The 23,306-nt window shown below is 45.2% G+C and overlaps 1 protein-coding gene across 4 annotated transcripts in view; it reads right to left on the bottom strand.

Moving 5' to 3' along the window:
• SERHL2 (serine hydrolase like 2) overlaps positions 1-23,306 on the bottom strand; it is a 206,762-nt gene that overhangs the window by 35,785 nt on the left and 147,671 nt on the right. For all 4 annotated transcript variants that reach the window (XM_075320901.1, XM_075320904.1, XM_075320902.1 and 1 more), the window contains one exon: positions 11,624-11,700. In XM_075320901.1, coding sequence (XP_075177016.1) covers positions 11,624-11,700 — 77 coding nt within the window. The remainder of the gene's footprint in view (positions 1-11,623; positions 11,701-23,306) is intronic.

Below are 23,306 nucleotides of genomic sequence, written 5' to 3'. Positions count from 1 at the left end.
CCCTTACTTTCAGTGCAGCTAAAACACTCCAGGAGTTCATGGAGGATCTCTGAATGATCCAATGTTGTCCTAAATGACTGATGATGATAAATATAATCCACATGTGTGTAATCACGTCTCTGTATAAATGCACCTGCAATGTGATAGTCTCAGGGTTTAAAGCACAGAGAGCATCATGAAGTACAAGGAACACAACAGGCAGGTCTGTGATACTGTTGTGGAGAAGTTTAAAGGCGGATTTGGATACAAAAAGATTTCCAAAACTTTAAATATCCCAAGGAGTAGTGTGAAATGGAAGAGTATAATACCACTACAAATCTACCAAGACCTGGCCGTCCCTCTAAAATTTCATTTCACACAAGGAGAAGACTGATCAGAGATACAACCAAGAAGCCCAAGATCAGTCTGGATGACTTGCAGAGATCTACAGCTGAGGTGGCAGAGTCTGTCCATAGGACAACAATCAGGCCTTTATGGAAGAGTGGCAAGAAGAAAGCCATTTCTCAAAGATATCCAAAAAAAGTGTTGTTTAAAGTTTGCCACAAGTCACCTGGGAGACACGCCAAACATGTGAAAGAAGGTGCTCTGGTCGAATTAAACCAAAATCGAACTTTTTGGGCACAATACCAAACGATATGTTTGGCGTAAATGCAGCACAGCTCATCACCCTGAACACACTATCCCCACTGTCAAACATGGTGGTGGCAGCATCATGGTTTGGGCCTGTTTTTCTTCAGCAGGGACAGGGAAGATGGTTAAAATTGATGGGAAGATGGATGGAGCCAAGTACAGGACCATTCTTGAAGAAAACCTGTTGGAGTCTGCAAAAGACCTGAGATTGGGACGGAGATTTGTCTTTCAACAAGGCAATGATCCAAAACATAAAGTAAAATCTACAATGGAATGGTTCACAAATAAACATATCCAGGTGTTAGAATGGCCAAGTCGAAGTCCAGACCTGAATCCAATCGAGCATCTGTGGAAAGAGCTGAAAACGTCTTCACAAATGCTCTTCATCCAGCCTCACTGATCTTGAGCTATTTGCAAAGGAAGAATGGGCAAGAATTTCAGTCTCTCGATGTGCAAAACTGATAGAGACATACCCAAAGCGACTTGCAGCTGTCATCGCAGCAAAAGGTGGTGCTACAAAGTATTAACTTAAAGGGGACGAATAATATTGCATGCCCCACTTTTCAGTTATTTATTTTTTAAAATAGTTTAACATAAGCAATAAATTTCGTTCTACTTCACAATTGTGTCCCACCTGTTGTTGATTATTCACCAAAAAATATATATATTTTTTTATCTTTATGTTTGAAGCCTGAAATGTGGGAAAAGGTTGAAAAGTTCAAGGGGGGCGAATACTTTCACAAGGCACTGTATGTCTGCTATTTATACAAAAACATAATAAAAATGTGAATTCAATGCCACAAAAAAACCCACTTAAATTGTAATAAATAATTTTAATTCACAGGTAAACATATTTTTATGGTTTTGTGAAAGCACACACATAAAATTCCACCTTTCCAAATTTAATAATGCAACTCTCCTACTGTTTGGGGAAAAATTCTGATAACACACACATACATTCCTCATCATTGAAATTGCAACATCCAGAAGGGGATCTATGGGTATGTGCCCACGATGCGGACACGCTGCATTCTAGTTGCAGCATGTCTTCTCTTTCAGAGACGCGAGTGTTGTCAACAGGGATATCGTGCCCCTGATCAGGGTTCAGGAGGAGCAGCTGATTTTCTCTGTGTTTTCCCGCCCAAAACACTTACGTCTCTGCAAGCATAAATTAAAAGGAACCTGTCATCAGTTTTTCGGCCCATAAGCTGCGGCCACCACCAGTGGGCTCTTATATACAGCATTCTAACATGCTGTATAAAAGAGCCCAGGCCGCTGTGTAGAATGTAAAAAACACTTTATAATACTTACATAACGGTCGCGCTGCGGTGGATTGTAGTCAGATAAGTGTCTCCGTTCGGTAGCACGAGCGCCTCGGGACTGGGGGCCACGTTGCTCTTGTTAAGGGGAGGCGGTGGGGGGTGGTGGTAGTGTAACGGGTCGTGACGCCACTCATGGGTCGTGGTGACGGGAGATGCACCACCGCTGCGGCTGAAGCTATGGCGGGCTCGTTCGGGATCGATGTTGCGGCCGCAGCTGAGATGTTAGCCCCTCCGTGGGTAGGGGCGGTGTGTCCCGGGGCCCGGTGGGGGACTGGCCATAAGGGCTGATGTTATCGTCGAGGTGCAGGGCGCCGCGGTGCAGTGTCGTGCCCGGATGGCACTGGTGTACTCACGATTGATTCACACTCAGAGTCACTGGTAAACCAAAGTTCGGAAGTTGTCGGTCCCTGCGGCCGGCTGCTGATGTCCCCTGTGGGGTTAATGGTGGCCCCTTTTCCCGTGCACCTCTGGATGTTTTGTGTTTCGGCCCCCCTGCCTGAGCAGTGGTAGCCCGCTCCCCGGCGTTGAGCTGCCGGAGGAGCCCATCGGGTGTTTGGCCCTTGGCGGTGGCGCTCACCCGGTCACGGTGGGCTTTTGCCTTCTTTCGGGACTTTGGGTGTGGATGAACCCGTGAGGTCCGGCCAGCAATCAGTCAATTTGCCTATACTCAGTGGCGTCTAAGCTAGGACGGGGTCTGAGTACCCTTCTGTCGGTGCTCTGGTACACGGTTGACTCCCCGGTTCGGGATCGGCGGGCTCCAACCCAAGCCCGATCCGTACGGTTCCGCCGGTTGCTGTACGGGTACTCCTGCAGATGGCCACCACTGTCTGTCTACCTGACGTTTTCCTAAGGGGCCCAGGCTCCTACCCGGGTCCCTGACAGTTTACCTCCTTTTTCACCTCCGGTCACTGTCAACTCAAAACTTAAACTCCTTGAACTTCCTGCCCCAAGACAGTAGTCTCCTCGGTGGGCGTGCCTTTGCACCTGACTCCGCCCACCTGGTGTGCTCTACTCGCCCTGAGGGAGGCATCAGGTCTCCCTTTCGGGTGACATGTGTGTGACCTCACAGGGGATGGGGATGTGTGTGTATGTGGTAGATGTTAGTACCTGTGCGCGCTGGGGTCCAGGGTGTCACACATGACACGTCCTACATCATACACACTCACCGGTCCCACTCAGGCACACTACAATACTTTGATCTGCCCTGCTCAGGGGAGAATAAAGTGTACCTGCGCAGGACCTCAATGCCGGCGAGTGTGGATGACGTAGGACGAGTCATACACCCCGGATTCAGAAGAAGGACAAAGATGGCCGAAAGAGGCGGTGCCGGCACCAGCCAATGGAGACGCCCATCTGACTAAAATCCACTGCAGAGCAACCATTAGGTAAGTATTATAAAGTGATTTTTATGTTCTACACAGCAGCCTGGGCTCTTATATATAGCATGTTAGAATGCTGTATATAAGAGCCCACTGGTGGTGGCAGCAACTTATAGGCCGAAAAACTGGTGACAGGTTCCCTTTAACATGCTGCGGCTCAGAAAGCTGCGCCGCAGTTCAGTTTACAATTTGAAAAAAAGAAGTATAGTGGGCATGTGATTTTTATGAATACCATCCACTGTGCTTGTACTGTACAATGCAGCGTTTTGGACACAGGGAAAACATGCTGCGTCCAAAACGCTGCTATTCCTGATAAATAGCATGTACCCAAGTGGTACATTTTCTCATTGTGGAAAGTGACATGCCAGGTGTGGCATAACAGTATGAGGAGACTTAAACTCCATTTATGATACTTTGGAAATTAAATATGCAAATTGACTCTTGCACTGATGAGAGGCAATACCCCAAAACACGCCATCTGTAAATTGAGATTCTGGTTTGGTTTATATCCTAAGTCATATGCTAAGGCTCGTTAAAAGGTCAATATTGACTTTTAGGAATGCTACTTCAAATAGGTGACACTAGAGTTCAAGCATTTTGGCAATTTGCATATTTAATTTCCCAGAGGAGCATGCTTCCATTCTGAAGAGGCAATTTGCACACTTAACACCCTGGAGGAATAGCCTTGACAAAATGGACATCACAGGGTGGTTAGACATGGTAATGAGATGCAAAACATGTAAAGTGGAAACAACATTTTCAAAATATTTTATTTTTACAGTATCAAGCAGATGAGCTCCATGGTCAGAAATCCCCAGAGTTAAGCGCCTTGGGTGCTACCAGTGAGGTTATTATTGGTTGTCTGATGAATGTTATGCGCTATAGCCATGGCAGCATGTTTAGGCCACGCAGGCTGCTCCCAGTAGCACACGCAACATGCAGTCGGGTATTATTGTATTGAAAAATGGCTCTTGGGACTCTGGAGAAATGACCATACCTGTGGTTCCAGCACCAAATCAATGTAACAAAAAACTAATAGTGTACATGTTAACCATGTGTCAGAGTTCCGGGATTTCCAGTTTTCTTCTGAAGGATCTTGCCCTTTGTTAACATGGAGTTTTCTGTTCTGTTGCCCTTCTTCCTGTTCATCTGTTTAAAAGCCCGCCCCTAAGCTTAGTCTAGTTGCCTGAGTATACTGCTTCCTGTCTACTCCTGCCCTGCTGCTCTTGGTTCCTGATTGCTATTTGGATCCTGTTGAAAACACCCGACACCGGCTCTGGACTTCACCTGGTCTCATCAAGCTGTGCCCGGACTCCGTCTGCCATCTCTGGTCGGCACTTCTGCCCGGTTCCTTCCGTTTCATATCCACCCTAGGACTCACATCACGTACGGACATTTTTGGACTATACCCATTGCCCTTTCGTGTCCCGGCTGCTGCGTATTTAGGCCTTCTGGGGTGATCGCCAGACAGTCTCTGTATAGGGGTTCGCTCCTGGTGGTCTCCCTGGGGGAGTCCGGTGCGCGGTCCCGGGAATTCCCCTTTGCTCTGAACCTGGCAGGTATTTACTGCGTTTATGTTCTACTGTGTTTATGTTCTGTTCTGTGTACATATTGTTGGTTGCATATTATAAACGTCTTTGCACCAAGAACCCGTCTCTGGTTGTCATTGCCCTAATGCAATCGAAATCCTCAGTTCATACAATAGTATTACACCATGTGGTCTCCAGATTAATCTCTACCTAACATTGTCTCCAAGACAAAAACTGGACTCACTTTCAAAAGAATATCGCTCTATTCCAGCCTCCAGTCTCCAATTGAAGACCATGTGGCAATGTCATGAAGCAGCTTTCACACTCATTTATTAACCCCTTCACGACCTAGGACATATATGTATGTTAAAAAAAACAAAAAAGTGAGCCGGAGTATGAGATGGTATACATGGAACTTGTGAGACCATGTTCACACTGGCCATGAGACAAAGAGAAACCAAGGAAAAAAATTATGAAAACATACCCTGCTGTAACTAAATAAAAGCATAGTGCATATAAACATAGGGTACTTAGTAAACACTGTTTTTGATCAAAAAAAGCATAAAGCTATCCCACCAAACGTCAAGGTGTACCCAGTTGGGATAGTACCTACACTCTCTAATATTAAAACCTTACCATGGGTCTAAAATAGGCCTCAATGTGGCTAAGGGCTGAGAGCGACCGGGTCATATATGTATGTTGTAGGTTGCCTACCCCAGGTTACCGTGGTCATCCCCGCACACTTTTTGGATCGGAGATCCACCCGCACCTGTCAACTTCTTGGTGGGGATCGCATCGTTCCCCATCACTATCAGCGGCACCATGGCATGATCATTGGGCGCCAATGGGTTGGTATGGCAGCGTGGAGTGAGATGATGACCTCTATAACTACCATGACGTATTTCCTGGGAATGCTGGCAAAGAGCGTTGGCACTCTCAGTAACACAGCATTTCTTCTGAAGCTGAAGCATCATTCTGATCAGGAGAAGCAATCGGAGTGTACAGGCATAAAGTCACCTTGGGAACTAGTAAAATCAATAAATTTAAAAAAAATAAATAAAAATAAATAATTAAAAGCTCAAATCACGCCCTCCCCTTTGTCCCATTGACAATAAAACAATAATAAAAAATAAACATACAGTATATGGTATCGCCAAGTTGAGAAATGCCTGCTCTATTAAAATATAACATTAATTAATCTGATTGGTAAAGGGTGTAGCGAGAGTAAAAACTCCAAATGCCAAAATTAATTTTTCGGAGGTCACAGCAACATTGCATTAAAATGCAATAACAAGCGATGGAAACATTGCATCTACACAAAGAATTGTATAATTAAAAACGGCAGCTCAAGACGCAAAAAATAAGTTGTCACTGAACTCCAGATCCCTAAAAATGAGAACGCTACGGATCTCGGAAAATGGCAACAAAAGTGCCATTCTTTTTTGACAAGGGTCAGAATAAAAGTAAAACTATACAGTTTTAGTACATATAAACTCGTACTGACCTGGGGAATCATAATTCCAGGTCAGTTTTCCAAGTCAGTTTTAGTGAACATGGTAAATAAAAAAAAACCCAAAACATTGTGCAATTGAACTTTCTTTTGCAATTTCACCGCACTTGGAATTTTTTTTCCAATTTTTCAGTATATACTAGATGGTAAAACTAATGGTTTCATTCAAACACACAACTTATCCCACAAAAACCAAGCCCTTACATGGCCATACTGATGGAAAAATAAAAATGTTATGGTTCTTGGAAGAAGGGAAAAAAAATGAAAAATCACCAGTGGAATGAAAGGGTTAAGGAATGTTTATTAAAACAAAATTCTTAATCTGTACATCGAGCTACATGCAGATGATAACTCTTATGGCAAACGTTTTTTTTTACTGGTGGCTTCTATACCAGTTGACCGTTTAACACCTGCACAACTTTTAAAGGTTAAAAGGATAATAAGTGATGGGCAAATACTAAAATATTCGGGTTTGCATTATTCGTCTTGAATATTTCGTACTATTCGTGTATTCATCATCAATAACTGTCATTGGCTTATCCCAATTGCCCTGGTGATGTGGCAATCAGGGTAATATATGGGGTTAATGTCAGCTGTGATTTGTCAAAAATCAAGGCTGCCATCAATTCCTGTGTTTTAAATGGAGAAGTACCTATTAGATCCCCCAATTACCAACCCTGTAAATAAAAAGAAAAAAAAAAACATACAAAAATACTTTAATTTTAAATCATAAAAACCTCACACCTTCTTTCACCAATTTATTAACTCCCCAAACACCCCCGCAGGTCCGATATAATCCATACAACGTTTCACGACAATCCCAGCTCTGCTACATCTGGAAGCCATGGTGAGCGGTGAAATTAGAACACATGACCTCTCACAGCGGCCTCCGAGAAACACAGAGTAATGTGGGAGCTGAAAGAAGTGACCTCAGGTGAACTCAGTGCTGGACTGTCTGACTGCGTGTCATGGCGGCAGCGCAGTCCGACACTAAGTTCTCCTGATGTCACTTCTAGTGGTTGTCACGGTACCCTCTATGTGAACCCCCAGATGTGAGTACCGGACTGCACTGCCGCTGTGATACACAGTCAGACAGTCCGGCACAGTGTTCACCTGAGGTCACTTCTGGTGGTTCTCACGGTACCCTGTGTGAGGCGCCAGCTTTGACTTCATGTGAACTCAGAGTTGGATTGTCAGACTGCATGCCAAAGTGGCAGTGCAGTCCCACACTGTTTACCTGAGGTCAAAGCTGGCAGCTCACACAAAGGGTAGGTACTGTAAGAACCACCAGAAGTTACCTTAGGTGGGCTGGACTGTCGGATTACATGACATGGCGGCAGCACAGTTTAGTCCAGTAGCTGTGAGGCCCGGTATCTTTAATGAAGTTTTTAAAGTTCCTAAAGTTCTGAGCTGCTGGGACATCTGGAGGTATGAGCTCTTTCCAGAGTTGAGTTCACAGGTTCCAGGTGTCCCAACAGCTGAGAACTTCAGGAATCTTAAAGGCATCTTTAAGGTCTCTGGGCCTCACAGCTACTGGGAAAGTCAATGTCTGTGAACTCTGGAAACCTGTCAAAACAGTAACTTTATCATTTCCAAGCCCCACAGTTACTGGATGGTCGGACTGCTGTGCCATTGTGTCCCGCAATATGACAGTCCAGCAGTCAGGTGAACGGAGTTCACATTGCTCTCAGTGAACTCAGTTGAGACCATTGTCAGACTGTTGGATTGTGGGATATAGCAGCACAGAATCTGGCAACAGGTTCAACTGAGATCAATGAGGGCACCGGAGGAGCCATCGAGTGTGAACTCCAGTGACGTGACTGCCGGACTGCTCTGCTGCCGCGTCCTGCAATTCAGTAGCGGTCACACTTGTTACCGTGGGAACCCGGCTGTGACTCCTGGTGACCTGACTGACATCACCGCTTCTCACAACCGGGTCCCCCATTGCCCTTAGTGTGTCCCAGGAGCTTCAATAATTGGTTGTGTTTTCCATCACTGCAGCTTGTAGCAGAGCCGGGATAGTCATGGCACATCGTGTGATTTATGTCGCACCTGCGGGGGTGTTTTGGAGGTTAAATGTAGGCCGGTTGTGGGCTGCTATGTTTAGGCCGGAGGGGGGCCCAGTAACCATCATGGACCTTCCAAGCCTGAGAATACCAGTCCACAGCTGTCTGGTTTATCTGTGCTGGTTATCAAAAATGTGTAGGAGCCCATGTTTTCTTTTTTCAATTATTTAAATTAAAAAAAAACAAAAACATGGTGGTGGAGCCTCTATTTTTGTTAACAAGCCAAGAAAACGCACACAGCTGAGGGCTGCAGCCTATAGCTGTTTACTTTACCTGCGCTTGTTATCACAAATAGCCATAGGACATTTTAATTTCACTACGTCTGCCAATCACAGTAATGCCAGTAGCCAAGATGGCTACAGCATTACTGTGCCTAGTAGGCAATCCCCACATGATTAGTGGCTGGAAATCAGGAGGCAAACATGCGGGGAGGGGACTTAAAATGCACAAGGTGAATACCAAAATACTCGACGAGTAACGAATATTCCGAATACCTTAATATTCGTATCAGAGTAACGAATAGTTCAAAATATATTCGCTCATCAATATTAACCCAATTTTACCACATTACCATCAAATTTCATACGATGTTGCACTAGGGAGTGCCCCTTTTCTTTTGTGCTTTTTTCCAAGTGTGTTCAGCATGGCAGAATATTTCTCATACTACTTTTAATAACCTTAGTGATAACAGCATAAGGGCATATATTTCTCCACGTGGCACTCAAGCACTGAATAAATTGCGATGTTTTCAAAATTTTCTAGCAAGTTATTCATCATTTGCTTATCATTAACATGCCTATCCATCCAGTGATCTCCAGAATTGAACAATGTTTCTTTCTTGGTGTTGCAATTTCTATGTTGACGGGTGTATATACTGTACTGCTGCTGTATGTGTCCACCCATATCCTGTCCACCGCCATTAACTTGAGAATGGCGGCAGCTATAGGCATAGAAGTGGTGTCTAGGTATAGTAAAGTAGCCATGCGCTACGCAATGAAACCACCTATAGCGCCACCTGGTGGAAAGCAACAGAGTTAGCATTTTTATTTCGAAAACGGAACGAGAGAGAAAAAAAGTGAATTACAAAGTTGTATGGCATCATCAATTCAATACGAATCGTCACCTTGCATACAGAAATGCGATGATTAGAATGTGTAAAACTCACAAGGCTGCGGACGTGAAGCAATACCTCATGGAGACCTTCCTACAAATCATTGGGTATGGTGGATGCGTGGAGTGGCCTCCACGCTCACCTGACCTGACCCCATTGGACTTGTTTCTGTGAGGTCACATCAAACAGCAGGTGTATGCGACCCCTCCACCAACATTGCAGGACCTACGACGACGTATCACAGATGCTTGTGCAAACGTGTCACCTACCATATTGCACAACGTGCAGCAAGATACAGTATGCTGTCCAGAGTCCAGATGTGCATTGCAGCTGACAGTGGCCACTTTGAGCATCAAAGTTAAATGAGCGACATATGCGTGACCAGCATACAATGTTTTGCGGGGTCATGGCTTTCATATCATAGCATTTCTGTATGCAAGGTGTCAATTCGGATTGAATTGATGTTGCCCTACAACTTTATAATTCACTTTTTTTCTCTATCTCATTCCGTTTTCGAGATAAAAATGCTAACTCCGTTGTTTTCCACCAGGTGGCGCTATAGGTGGTTTCATTGCGTAGCGCATGGCTACTTTACACCACTTTACACACACACCTAGACACCACTTCTATGCCTATAGCTGCCGCTGTTCTCAAGTTAATAGCAGGGGACAGGATATGGGTGGACACAATGTATAGTGTATGTGCCAATATTAGCCTCCACTCTAAGGCATAAATAAGTTTCATAAAGGTGTCTGTTCATACAAGCATTATCTACATTATTGTAGTTTCTAAAGGGCTGAGGGAGCAAGAGGCAGAGGGGGCAATTGCCCTGGGTCCATTCAAATGGAGGGGCCCACCTAGTGCGCTCTTGGCTATATTGGTATGCACAGCAGCCTATTCAGCTACATCTTGTGGTACAGCAGAGTGACACTGACTCCCTTTTCTACTGCACTCCTTTCTGTAGGCCAGAGGTTGCTTTAGGCCTTTGGTCTACAGAATGGCAGGAGCACACACTGGACGTCAGAGTTCTTGGGCAAGCAGTGTGATGAAGTCATTATGTCGATCTGTCTTTATCGAGACACTGACTGTGCCCTAGGATCTAGTACTAGGTGTGGATATAGTGTTTACTTTTAAGTTTATGAGTCAGTACTTGCAGGGAAGCAGTGGGGCAATCTAATAGTGTTGGAGGAGGGGGTGGCTGTGGGGGTATCACACTTTGTGAGGAGGCTTAGAGGCCATTATACTGTTTAGGAAGCTGTAAGGCCATTATACAATGTGGGGAACTGTTGGGTATCTTCACAATGTATGTTGGGAGCTATGGGGCAATAATACTGAGTTGGAGCTGTCACAGTGTATGTGGGGGCATCACTGGACATTATTACTTTCTTGGCTGTGAAATGTGAGCACTATTTCTTTCACTCACAGAGGGCAATAGTATCTAGGAGGTGACTATACTGTTTAAAGGGCACAAAATTGGCACAGTTGTGGCATTCCCATGTGGGACAGTAAGAGGAGCATTGTTTTTGTACCAAACAGCAGGTGCTGTAATGGCGATACATTCGGCAGCAGCGGTTTAGCATTGGGGTGACAGTAGTATGAGGAGTTTTTGAGGGTTGTAAACAAAAGCAGAAGGGCTGAAAATGTGAGAAATCAAATGTGTCTTTGTTGTAAACTCTGCAGATAGTTCGTGCCTGGAAGACATTGTCATAACGGTCTGGGCCAGATGGAAAAGATGAAAGAAGTGACCGATTACATCAGAAAGGATATCAGCAGTAAGTTACTATCTATAACTGCACTGTAATCTTTCATATGTTCTGCAGGACTGGTACTACAACTGTGTGGTCACCATATGGCGGAAATATCAATTTTGGTCTTTGTAAAGTGATTTTTTTCCTCAGTAACAGCGTGGTCATCTGCTGAGGACCGCCTTAATACATTATTATTTTGGAGAGTCTCTGTAGTTGTATACTTGGGTACCTAGATTGAGGACCCACTCATATGTGTTTTGCCCCCTCCCCCATCCTACTGAACCCTCATCAATGCATGTGATTATTTATTAAGGAATTTAATACTTACAGTATAATATGGACATCAGACTGAATGGACTTCAATATATGCAAGCACTGCTCAAGAGACAGAGGTGCTGAATTGTTCTGAGGACAGATAAAACAAATATGTTAAAGAACATAGTATGGTAAGAAGAAAAAGCTTGGTATTGTAAGAGGAGCACTTACACTCTGCTGTTAAGATCTCAATTCTGTTCTACTTCATAATAGTCGCCAGCACAATGAGCTTTCTAACAGTACTATCCAGATGTGTCCTGCTCGGTTTTCTGGGCCGAATGCAGAAATTTAAGTGGTTGTAGATGTCCTAATAATTACCCATTACCTGAATTACTCTATTAGCAGCTATAAAAAGCACCTGTAATCTGTTGGCAGACTAGGGAAAGCAGCCGATGGGAAAAAGATTTGTCTGCGTGTTCTCCGGTATTACTCAAGTCGTATCCTACATGAAAAGGGAGCTTTTAAAGGGGTGGTTCACTACTCAGCATTAGTGACCACATTGCTTTAAAACTCATAAGGAAGGCTTTTGTCTAGGGATGGGCAAACCCCCCGATGTTCGGTGTTCTGGAGACTCGCCCGAACGTTTTGTAAAGTTCTCGTTCGGGTTCTGAGATAACGCAAACTTGGACTTTACACTGAATTTGGACTTTACAGTTATGTGATAGGGCGGGGGAGTTGTAAAATAAAGAAAATAGTTAATAATAAACATTGTCATACTTACAGGTCCCGCGACTCGTCCTGCAGACTCTGTCTCCCACCGCTTCTCCTTCCGATCATCGCTGTGCCCTCCCGGTAACCAGCACTGATGATTGGACCTTCTGTAACGTCATAGCACGTGACCAGTCACGTGTGTATTATCTCATTGGCTACAGACTGGTCACATGGCTATGACGTTATGCTAGGTCCTGTAAGGCATCTTGCCAGTATGCGGTGCTCTCTCGAGCATCTCCATACTCGGTATACTCGGCGAGCACAGTGTACCGGCGAGATGCTCAGGATATGCTCAGCTCCCTGTCCCTGCATGTCGGCGCCCTTTACAGAGTCAGCCCACATGCAGGAATAGGCAGCCACAACCAGCGAATAGTGGAGCCGGGAATCAGGGGATCGGAGATCAGCGTTGCTATAGTAACCCGCCTTTCAGGTTACTATTGCATCGGTGGCAGCGGTGATGTCACCGTTTACAAACCCGCAGCCTCTGCTCACTCTTTGAGTGTGTCATGGGGTCCTTCTCCCATATCACACGATCAACAGAGCGAGAGATGGCGGTACAATCCAAAGAGCATTTATTCCAAGCAAATCAAAACGATGCATAAGATAATCCACAAAACAGAGGGTAAAATGAATCCAGTAACACAAATATAATCAGGTAAGCGATAAATGTCCAGGTCTCTCTCTGAGAAGTCTCAGCTTCTACCAGAGGATCAATCTTCCTGCTTCATTCTTGACGTTCTCCAACAGACTTCCAATCTCCAAGTAAAACAGAGTTTAGTTGAATCCCTGGACCCCTCCCCCAGACCTAGGGACAGAAACACTATAGGGGGTGATTATCTACAGACAATAGAATGTACACATAAACAGTACAACTAATGGATAGTGAACCACGCGGGTACATGACCCACAATATCCCACCATCACAGAGTGAATAGACTGCACGGGGAGCAGAAGTGTTCTTCCTCCCATGCAGTGCTGTCTGATGTAGCAGAGCTGCATGGGTTGAAGGAGAAAGAAGACCGAAGACCAGGATCGTGGAGGGGTGAGAGGGAGTAATAAACCTGGAGTCTCTAAGTGTGTCTGTGTATTTATTTCTAATAAAGTATTTTTTTTCTGTGTGGTCTTTTTTTTAACCCTTTATTGCAGATTCTTAATGGACGGGTCAAACTTGCCTGACATTAACAATCTCTGGCTTAATACTAGGTAGTAAAACAAAGCTATTAACCCCTTATTACCCAGCGTGCCACCCGTCACCAGGGCAGCTGAAAGAGTTGGTTACAGGGCCAGAAGATGGCACTTTTATGAAAGCGCCATTTTCTGGGGTGGCTGTGGACTGCAATTCGCAGCGGGGGGCCCAGAAAGCTTGGGCCAACCTGTGCTGCAAATTCCAATCTCCAGCTGCCTACTGGTACCCGGCTAGACACAAAAATGGGGCGAAGCCCATGTCATTTTTTTCTTTTATTTATTTCATAAACTTCATGAAATAATTAAAAAGAGGGCTTCCCTATAGTTCTAGTTCCCAGTTGGGTACAAATAGGCAGCTGGGGGTTGGGGGCAGCCTGGATTTTCCATTGCCAGTGAAGGTAACACCAAGCAGTTGGGATTAGCGGCCTGTAGCTGCTTGGATTACCCTTAGCTAGCAATACAAAAAAATGCAGCGGGAGCCCACGCATTTGTTTTTAATTATTTATTTTAATAACTAAAACAAAAATGGGCTTCCCTGTATTTTGATTGCCTGACATCACAGTACTGTAAAAATAAATAAATCATTAAAAACAAATGACAGCGCTCCGCGCTATTTTTGATTCTCACCGCAGATAAAGCAGATGGCTATGGGCTGCCACCCCTATTCTGCCTGGTGTTACCTTGGTTGGCAATTACAATACAGGGAAGCCAATTAATTATTTTTTATTTAAAATGTGTGGGCTCCCGCTGTATTTTGATCGCCAGTCAGGTAAAGCCAGGCAGCTGGGGGCTGGGATTCTCTGCAGCCGCCCCTGGAAATGGCGCATTGTTTCGTAGCGCCATTTCCAGACGCTTTAACCGGCTCATTCAGCAGCCGTGATGGCGGTGGCTCGCTGGGTAATAAAGGGGTTAATACCAGTTTGTCTATACACAGTGAGAAGCAGAGCGCAATGTCAACTCTGTTTCATCACTGCACAGACAGTGAGTGTCTATACACAGTGAAAAGCACAGAGCCATGTCAGGTTGCTGCGTCGCTCTGGACAGAGCAACGCAGCAGGCTGACAGTCACGGGATGATTGCACTTGCGTCTCGCATTGCATCATCCCACTCTCACGACAGCAGCGCCTCAGCTGTGGAAATACATGCAGCCGACCCGCTGCCATCAGGAGATTGTGCGCCTTGATGCGATGACACTCGCATCACGGCGCACCAGGACCTTTGATGACGTCATACTCATGTGACCAGTCTGTAGCCAATGAGGTAATACAGCATTTACACATGACTGGTCACATGGGTATGACGTCACGGTCACAGCAGGTCCTTTTAGCCAGAGGTGCTTACCAGGGGGAACAGCAATGATCGGACAGACGCGGAAGCAGAAGCGCTGGGAGACAGTCTGCAGGACGCGTTGCGGCACCTGTAAGTATGATCAGAATGTTTTTTTAATAACATGCTTTTTTTTTTTTTTTTAACAGCCCCTGGACCCAAACTGTAACACAAACTGTAACACGAACGTCCCAGAAAGCTCGTGTTCGGGGTCATGTGCACGAACACCATGTGTTCGGTACGGACACCGAGCTTTACAGTTCGGGTTCGCCCATCCCTACTTTAGTCAAATACCTTGTGTAACACATTCTGTCTCTGTGCGGCGCTATTGCGGTCTGTTTATCCCAATCAAGCAGTAGCGTAGCTACCGAGGGGGCAGAGGGGGTGGTTGCCCCAGGCTCAGAGGGGGCCCACCCAGAGCTTCTAAGCTGCCGCGCTGCAGGGGCAGAGCAGAAGCTCTTTCCCAGATGACGAAAATACCTAGTGGTACAACCAGGACCTGTGATGATGTCATGCCCATGTGATCTTGTGGGAGGAGCCACAGTTTTGCACGGCAGAAAGCAACAAGAACAGAAATACTGATTCCTGAAGGAGATAGGGACACGTGACCAGTAATGAGGGCAGAGGGTTGCAGGGTGAGTGTCATAAGAGAGGTGCAGACTGCGACAAAATGTTGTGAAGGGGTGCAGGGTGTTTGAGAGAGGGGTAAGTTTTGATACAGATAACCTCTCAAAAGAAGGCTCTGACAGACACCTATAGTATAACCTCCGAAAAATATCAACAATTACATAGCCCAAAATTAGTATTCCGTCAAAGGCAATAATTACGGTAATAAACAATGCAAAAACACACAGGTGATTAAAATAAATGAGGAAGGATCTCGTGGTGCGTAGAGGGGCATGGGCATCAGAAGAAAAGAACACATATCAATTAATGCAACATATTAATATGTATCAATAAAATTCCAGGAAAAGTATTAGCAATTTGATGAAATTTAGGATACATGTAATGAAATATACCGTATATACTCGAGTATAAGCAGAGTTTTTCAGCCCTTTTTTTAATGTTGAAAATGCCCCCCTCAGCTTATACTCGGGTCAGGGTCCCACAAAAAAAAATATTCTCACCCCTCCTTCGTTCCTGTGGTGCCCTCAGCTTCTTCTTGTAGATCACAAGGCACGTAGACCCCTCCGTGATAGCGTCAGGTGCCCGGAGTCATGTCTGTACTGCAGTTGAATGCTTTATGGCAGCAGCTGTGCGGTAAAGCACTGACAGCAGCAGCAGTTCTGTTCACCGGACACTATCATAGAGGGTCTATGTGCCTGCGCTCTGCAAGAAGCACCCCTTGATCACGTCCTGTGCACGGAGCCGCCACTGCAGGTTGCCATCATGGCTTTGGTGCAGTTGAATGCTTTACGGCGGCAACAGTGCAGTAAAGCATTCAACTGCTGTAAAGTGTTGACAGTAGCAGCGGCTCCGTGCACTGGACGTGATTCATCAAGGGGTGCTTCTTGCAGAGCGCAGGCACATAGACCCCTCTGTGATCGCTTCCAATACACAGGGCCGCCGCTGCCATCAGCGTTTTACAGCAGTTGAATGCTTTGCTGCACCACTGCTGCCGTAAAGCATTCAACTGCAGTAAAGCCATGACAGCAGCCCCGTGCACCGGACGCTATCATGGAGGGGTCTATGTGCCTGCGGTCTACAAGAGGCAGCTGAGGGCACCGTGGGAACAGAGAGGTGAGAATAATTTTTATTGCGTGTAAATAACGGCATAATAGGGGACAAGAAGGGGACCGGTAGGAGGACATTACTACAGGGCAAATTACTGCAGGGAACATTACTAGAGGACCCAAGGAAGGGGCACAAGGATGGGCACATTACAATAAGGGGAAGGGGCACAAGGATGGGCACATTACAATAAGGGAGGGGGGACAAGGATGAGCTCATTACATTTTATTTGATCTATTTTTATTTTTGAAATTTTCCAGTAGCTTCTGCATTTCCCACCCAAGGCTTATACTGGAGTCAATACAGTTTCCCAGTTATTTGTGATAGAATTAGGGGCCTCAGCTTATACTCAGGTCGGCTTATACTCGAGTATATACGGTAATTAATACATGAATGCAAAGGATACAGTGGGATTATCTGTATTAAATCAAACATCTGCCATTAGATTGCAGAATAAATGTACATATTATTTAATAGGTCAATAGTGTAGACACAATTCAATTAATTAATAAAACCTCCATATGAACTGATAACATGTTGATCCAATCCCTTTAACATTCACAGAGCACCATTTGCCTAATATAATGTCCAGATATCATGGTGTGAAAATCAATTCAGCATAAGACAATACTTGCAGCTATGTGTGCCATACCCAGAGAGATGATCTTCCCTTCACAGCAATACAACTATCATTTCACAATTGCTATGTCAGGGAGTGAAGTGGAGGGGTCAGTATGCAGATTTAAATACTAAGTTAGCAGCTGTAACTAATGAATGAGAAGGCACCTTCATAGGCCTAAGACACACTGCATGAATATAGGTGCGAGTGGAGTGTGATAAACTCTGACCAATATTAGCCTAAGTGTCAGCACCCATGAGCGATTATTTTCTCAGCCCTAATCGGACCGAGAAAACAATCGCAGCATGCTGCAATTGTAATATGAGACTCTTTCTCTCGCACCCATTCAAGTCAATGGGGCAAGAGAAAAATCGCACTGCACTCGCAGAACACCGGTGTACCGCGAGTGCAGTGCGAGAATGGCAATAGCTGGCAACGGAGGAGAGAAGGAGATAAATCCCTCCCTCTCCTCCTCTGTGCCTGCCTGCCCCTCCTCAGCGCTGGCCTGTCCCCCGCAGCTGAGGTCCGATCGCATGATCTCAGTGACACTCGCATGACACTCTGCTCCTGCTGTGCTGCCAGCGTGAGCCGCATTAGCGCATTAGTCCCCGTGTGGCCCCAGCCTAATGTGTTCCTTTTTTCTCTCGCACCCATTCACGTATATAGGGAGAGAGAAAAATCGCACTGTACTCGCGGTGTACCGCAGCGCCGGCCCGCCCCTCCTCAGAGCCGCACCGCCACCCCGCAGCGCCGGCCCACTTCCCGCAGCTGAGGTCCGACTGCATGATTGGACCTCAGTCGTAGTGACACTCGCATGACACTCGGCTCCTGCTGTGCTGCCAGCGTGAGCCGAGTGTCATGCGAGGATCGCACTAGTGCCCCGTGTGGCCCCGGCCTTACTGGACGCCGCATGTTGCGGATGCGCCGCGCTGTCCCACGGACCAGATGCAAGTCAGCATACATCAGGAGCGACAGTCGCTGTTGATGACAACAACACAGCATTCAGGTCGAGGAGAGGGTGCCGCGCATGCCCACTGTGGCGTCAGTGTGCACGGCTGCTATATGTAAGCGATCAATGCATTGTGGAGTCTGTATAATGTGAAAAGGGGCACAGTACAGACAGGGAGTAGTGTGGTGAGGGGCATGGAAAGTGTGGACAGTGTGGAGGCCATTGGTCATATCACAGGTACATTATGTTGTATGGAAAACATATAGGCCATGGTTAATGATAGGGGATGATTTTACGGTTATATTTCATAAGGAAAGACAGTGTGGCGGCTATAATTCATTGTGGAGGGATGGTGTACTGGTTGTAATATATTAGTGGGACAGTGCGGAGGCCATGTATCATAAGGGGGATAGTATGGGGGTCACTTTAGGGGCAGGGAGCATAGTGGGTGGAAATATTTTGTCAGGTGCACAGTATGAGAGTTATTTAGTGCACAGCATGTGCGGATATTTTTTATTTAGATATAATAATGACACTGATATTTTTCAGGGTATCCTGTTGGGATATGTTGTGGAAAATCAGAGAAAATTGAAGTCTGTGGAAAGAAGCAGTTGTACGTCCAAAGTCATCATGGCGTCTGGACCAGATTAAGAAGAATGGGCTGAGACAATTCCAATCAGAGAAGTCACCAATACGGTACCTGGATCTAAGGGAGCATTTATACTGGACAATCGTCGCCTTTAAAGGGAATCTGTCACCAGGTTTTTGCTCCCTCATGTGAGAGCAGCATAATGTAGAGACAGAAAACCTGATTACAGCAATGTGTCACTTACTGGGCTGTTTGCTGTCATTTTGATAAAATCAATGTTTTCTCTGCAACAGATCTAGCAGTTATACAGAGCTCATGAATATGCTGGACTACCTGCAGCACGCCAAGGAGTCCTGTAATGATAACCTACTGCTGATTAATCAATACTTTTATCAAAACTAAACTGAGCAGGCCAAAAAGTGACACATCGCTGGAATCAGGATCTCTGTCCCTATATTATGCTGCTCTCAGGTTGGAGGGGTTGGAGGGCGAAAACCTCATGACAGATGAAGCCGATCGTTTAATAGACTGCTGTGACTGCAGACTTGTGAATCCTCACAACATGCACATAGTGCACTGTCAGAGTTTTCCAGTGCCGGTACTGAGAGCGGACCGTCATGTGACCACAAATGTGCAATTTGCATACTTCTGGCCACATCTGCATGAGGCTTTAGGCTATGTGCGCACAGTGCGTTTTTCGCGGTGCCCATAAAAACGCAGCATGTCAATTATTCCTGTGTTTTTCACTGCGTTTTCTACCCAGAGTTCAATGAGATGTTCAAAAACGCAATGAAAAACGCAAATTGCAAATATAGCTGCGTTTTAGTGCATTTCTATGACTAAAAACGCAGCTATAAATGCAAGGGGTTGGTAGTACAGTGACGCGTACAGGAAGAGGATTCCTTGTGTTAGTAAACACAGAAGAGTGAATCCTCCCGGTACTGCCACCCCTGCTTCCACCTCCTGTCCGGCGCCATGTCCGCTCCTGTCCTGCGCCATGTCCGGACGTGAGGTGGAAGCAGCTGCGAAATCAAACGTGAACAGTAGAAAAAAAAAATCTTATACTCACCTGTCTGCAGACTCCCGGGACACGTCCGATGGCTGCAGGACCTGCCGGTGATCAGCTGATGCGGCATCTGACTGCATCAGCTGATCATATAAGTCCAGTGGTGAGGCTGGCTTTTTACCGCCCGGCCGGCTTAAACTATCAGCTGATGCGGTCAGGTGACTTCATCAGCTGATTACCGCCGGGTCCTGCAGCCATCGGACGGGAGTCTGCACAGAAGTGAGTAGGTTTTGGGTTTTTTTGCACTGATGCATCGGCTGATTGTATAAACGGCTTTTATACAATCAGCTGATGTGTCATGTGATTCACATCCTTGAACCTGACACATCATCTGATCGCTTTGCCTTCCAGCAAACCGATCAGATGATAATGGATCCGGATTGGACAGCGCGGGACCCTTGACCCAGGATTACAGAGGGGGGTTCTTTATTTCAATAAAGATGGAGTCACTTTTATTTCTAATAAAAATATTTTTCTCTGTGTTGTGTTTTTTTTTTCTTTACTAGAAATTCATGGTGGCCATGTCTAATATTGGTGTGACACCATGAATTTCAGGCTTAGGGCCAGTTGATAATACACAGCTAGCGCTAACCACATTATTACCCAGCGAGCCAGCCAGCACCAGGGCAGCTGGAAGAGTTGGATACAGCGCCAGAAGATGGATACAGCACCAGAAGATGGCTTCTCTATGAAAGCACCATTTTCTGGGGCGGCTGCGGACTGCAATTCGCTTGGGGGGTGCCCAGAAAGCTTGGGCACCCTGCGCTGCGGATTCCAATACCCAGCTGCCTAGCTGTGCCTAGCTGGACTCAAAATTTGGGCGAAGCCTATGTCATTTTTTGTTTTAATTATTTCACTAAGGACCAGGGGGCACTCACTACGAGTGGAAGAAAAGCGATTCCAACAGCTAAATAGGAAAGGGTTCTTTACAGTTAGAGCAGTCAGACTGTGGAATGCCCTACCACAAGAGGTAGTAATGGCAGATACTATAACAGCTTTTAAAAAAGGGCTGGATGATTTCCTCAGTACACAAAACATTGTTGGTTATAAATGACTTAGTGACTAAATGTAGAACGGGTGGAGGAAGGTTGAACTAGATGGACCTAGGTCTTTTTTCAACTTAAGTAACTATGTAACTGTAATTAAATTCATGAAATAATTGAAAAAAAAGGCTTCCCTATATTTTTGGTTGCTCTCCTGCATACACTAGTGGATGGAGCATGCTGAGCCTTTAAGTTCTGCAGCTGTCTGCTCTCCTGCATACACTAGTGGAGAATGAAGAACATATTGAAGAAGAAATTACATCAGACCTTTTGTTTTATTTTCAAAAATCTTTAATGTCATTATTCACTGCTAAAAAAAACGCATAAAGGGTGACGCGTCCCCACTCTTCACGCATGCGTGCTACCATTTGGGGCGTTGACTGCTGATGGCGCCAGTTAAACAGTTGCGATTGGTGCACCTGCGCTGACGTCGTGGGGCGGAGCAGCTGGAGTGACCGAGCGCCATGTTTAAAAGCACACTGCTGCTGCATGACGTTCCAAATCTCTACCCCTGATGAAATTATCTACTAGTTGTGATCGTGAAACGTATACGTCAGGGCCTTCCACCTGGGGACCTCTCTGTTGCCTCCTACCCGGCAGTGTTATTAGTATGGGTATGCTTTTTACATGATCTGACCTATGTTACAACTGGTATCCTTTTTGCTGCTTTAACTTAGTTTCACCTTCACTCCTTGAGTGACCATTGCTTAATGATTTAACTAGGCACCTGTCAGCACTACTTAAATTGTCATATGTCTAATACTACTACTTTTTGCCTATATAGTGCTGCCCTGCCACTCTATGAGTGATCATGTCTATTGTACTTTTTAATCTGGCATTAGTCTGCACTACCTGCCTTGTAAATTGTCATGTTTATACAACTATGTTTCTTTATATATAGTGCTCTCCTTCCATTCTACTTAGGACTATTGGCTACCATATTTATTTGGCTTTGATCTGCACTATTTTCTTGCAAACAGTTTATAACATGATTACGTATATGATCTCTGTATATATAGTGCCTCTGCCACCTAAATTTTATGATCTGCAGCTATTAGGATCTAGATTGGCAGCTTTACCCTTCTATTTATACCATCAATTTGTATTGTATTTATATTTATTCTCTACACACCTGGTGTAGTTTGCTGCCGATCCTTTTTGTGCCAGTTGCCTTTTAATAAATATTTGCTTGCACATCACTCCTTATACTTAAATGTATCAGTGGGTGCATGTATGCTGCAATTTTTTTTTTCTCAGACCACTCGGTCCGAGGACAAAATCAAACATGTGCACATGTGGACATTGGTCCGAGTTCGATCCAGTGTTTTGTTGGATCGCACTTGAACCAAAAATACAGTCGTTTACACAAGACCTTCAGGTGCGACACCATAGTAAATATAATTACCTGGTTAGTGGACCATATGAAAAGCCAAATCTGCAAAGAAGAGTAAAGTTGCCCAAAAGTCCTATTAACAATACCAAAGCAGCAGGGACTAAAACTTGACCTTTGACATGATTAAAATTACAATGAGTAATAGCGTGCAGTGCAAAGAATATAATGTGCAATATTCAAGAATAATAAAGGTCAATCTCACCCAATCCTTCTCCACGGATGAAGTAAGCCGCAATCACACAAGTGAGGAGCCACAGATTAACAATCGGTGCTGGAGAGGAAAAACGGGGTTAATGCCGCGCTGCCACTGAATGATGGGATTGTTGACTATTAAACATTTTCTTTTATTTCATAGGTCTACACGTTTCAAGGATCAAGTCACCTTCTTCAGGACCAAAAGGAGGAATCAACAATACAGTTGAATTGTTGATTATTAATAATTATTGGTAATAAGTAACAATCTTTTCATTCGGCGGCAGTGTGGCAGTAACCCCGTTTTTCCTCTCCAGCACCGAATAGTAATCCACGTGGGGCTGCGTCAGCTGCCATTACTTTACAAGCCTTCATAAGGATTGTGACTTTCACAACCCCATTAGGTGAGTGTAATATCATGCATACTGCAATTTTATATCTGGTAAGATCCTATTTGCTCTTCTTTTTTTCAGCGTTGCTTAGGAGCCACAGATTGGAATAACACAGGCAATAACCAGGGTAAGAAGTACAAACTATCCCCTGTCGTGCCGTGTGTAAAAGCTTCCACCCTGACAAGGGATGCACCATAATAAACTGGCTGCCCCACAACTTCATCAAAAAACGCCCTCCCAACCAATTTCCCTTTCAATCAAGAGTGTTGAATCAACCTACAGTGGCAGGAATTGGTACAAAGTAGCCCAAAAAAAGGCAGTGTGTGCAAAGACGGATGTGTTGGGAGGGCCTTTTTTGATGAGGTTGTGGGGCAGACTGCTTACTAGGGTGCTGGTCTTATCAGGGGGGAAGCTTTTACACAGGGCACGATAAGGGATAGTTTGTACTTCTTACCCTGGTTGTTGCCTGTGTTCTTCCAACCTGTGGCTCCTCACTTGTG

The sequence above is a fragment of the Anomaloglossus baeobatrachus genome, chromosome 8 (assembly GCF_048569485.1).
Source record: "Anomaloglossus baeobatrachus isolate aAnoBae1 chromosome 8, aAnoBae1.hap1, whole genome shotgun sequence".
In the NCBI taxonomy this organism is placed as follows: Eukaryota; Metazoa; Chordata; class Amphibia; order Anura; family Aromobatidae; genus Anomaloglossus; species Anomaloglossus baeobatrachus.
The sequence above is the reverse complement of the archived record's forward strand: the minus strand, read 5'-3'. Positions and strand labels throughout refer to the sequence as shown.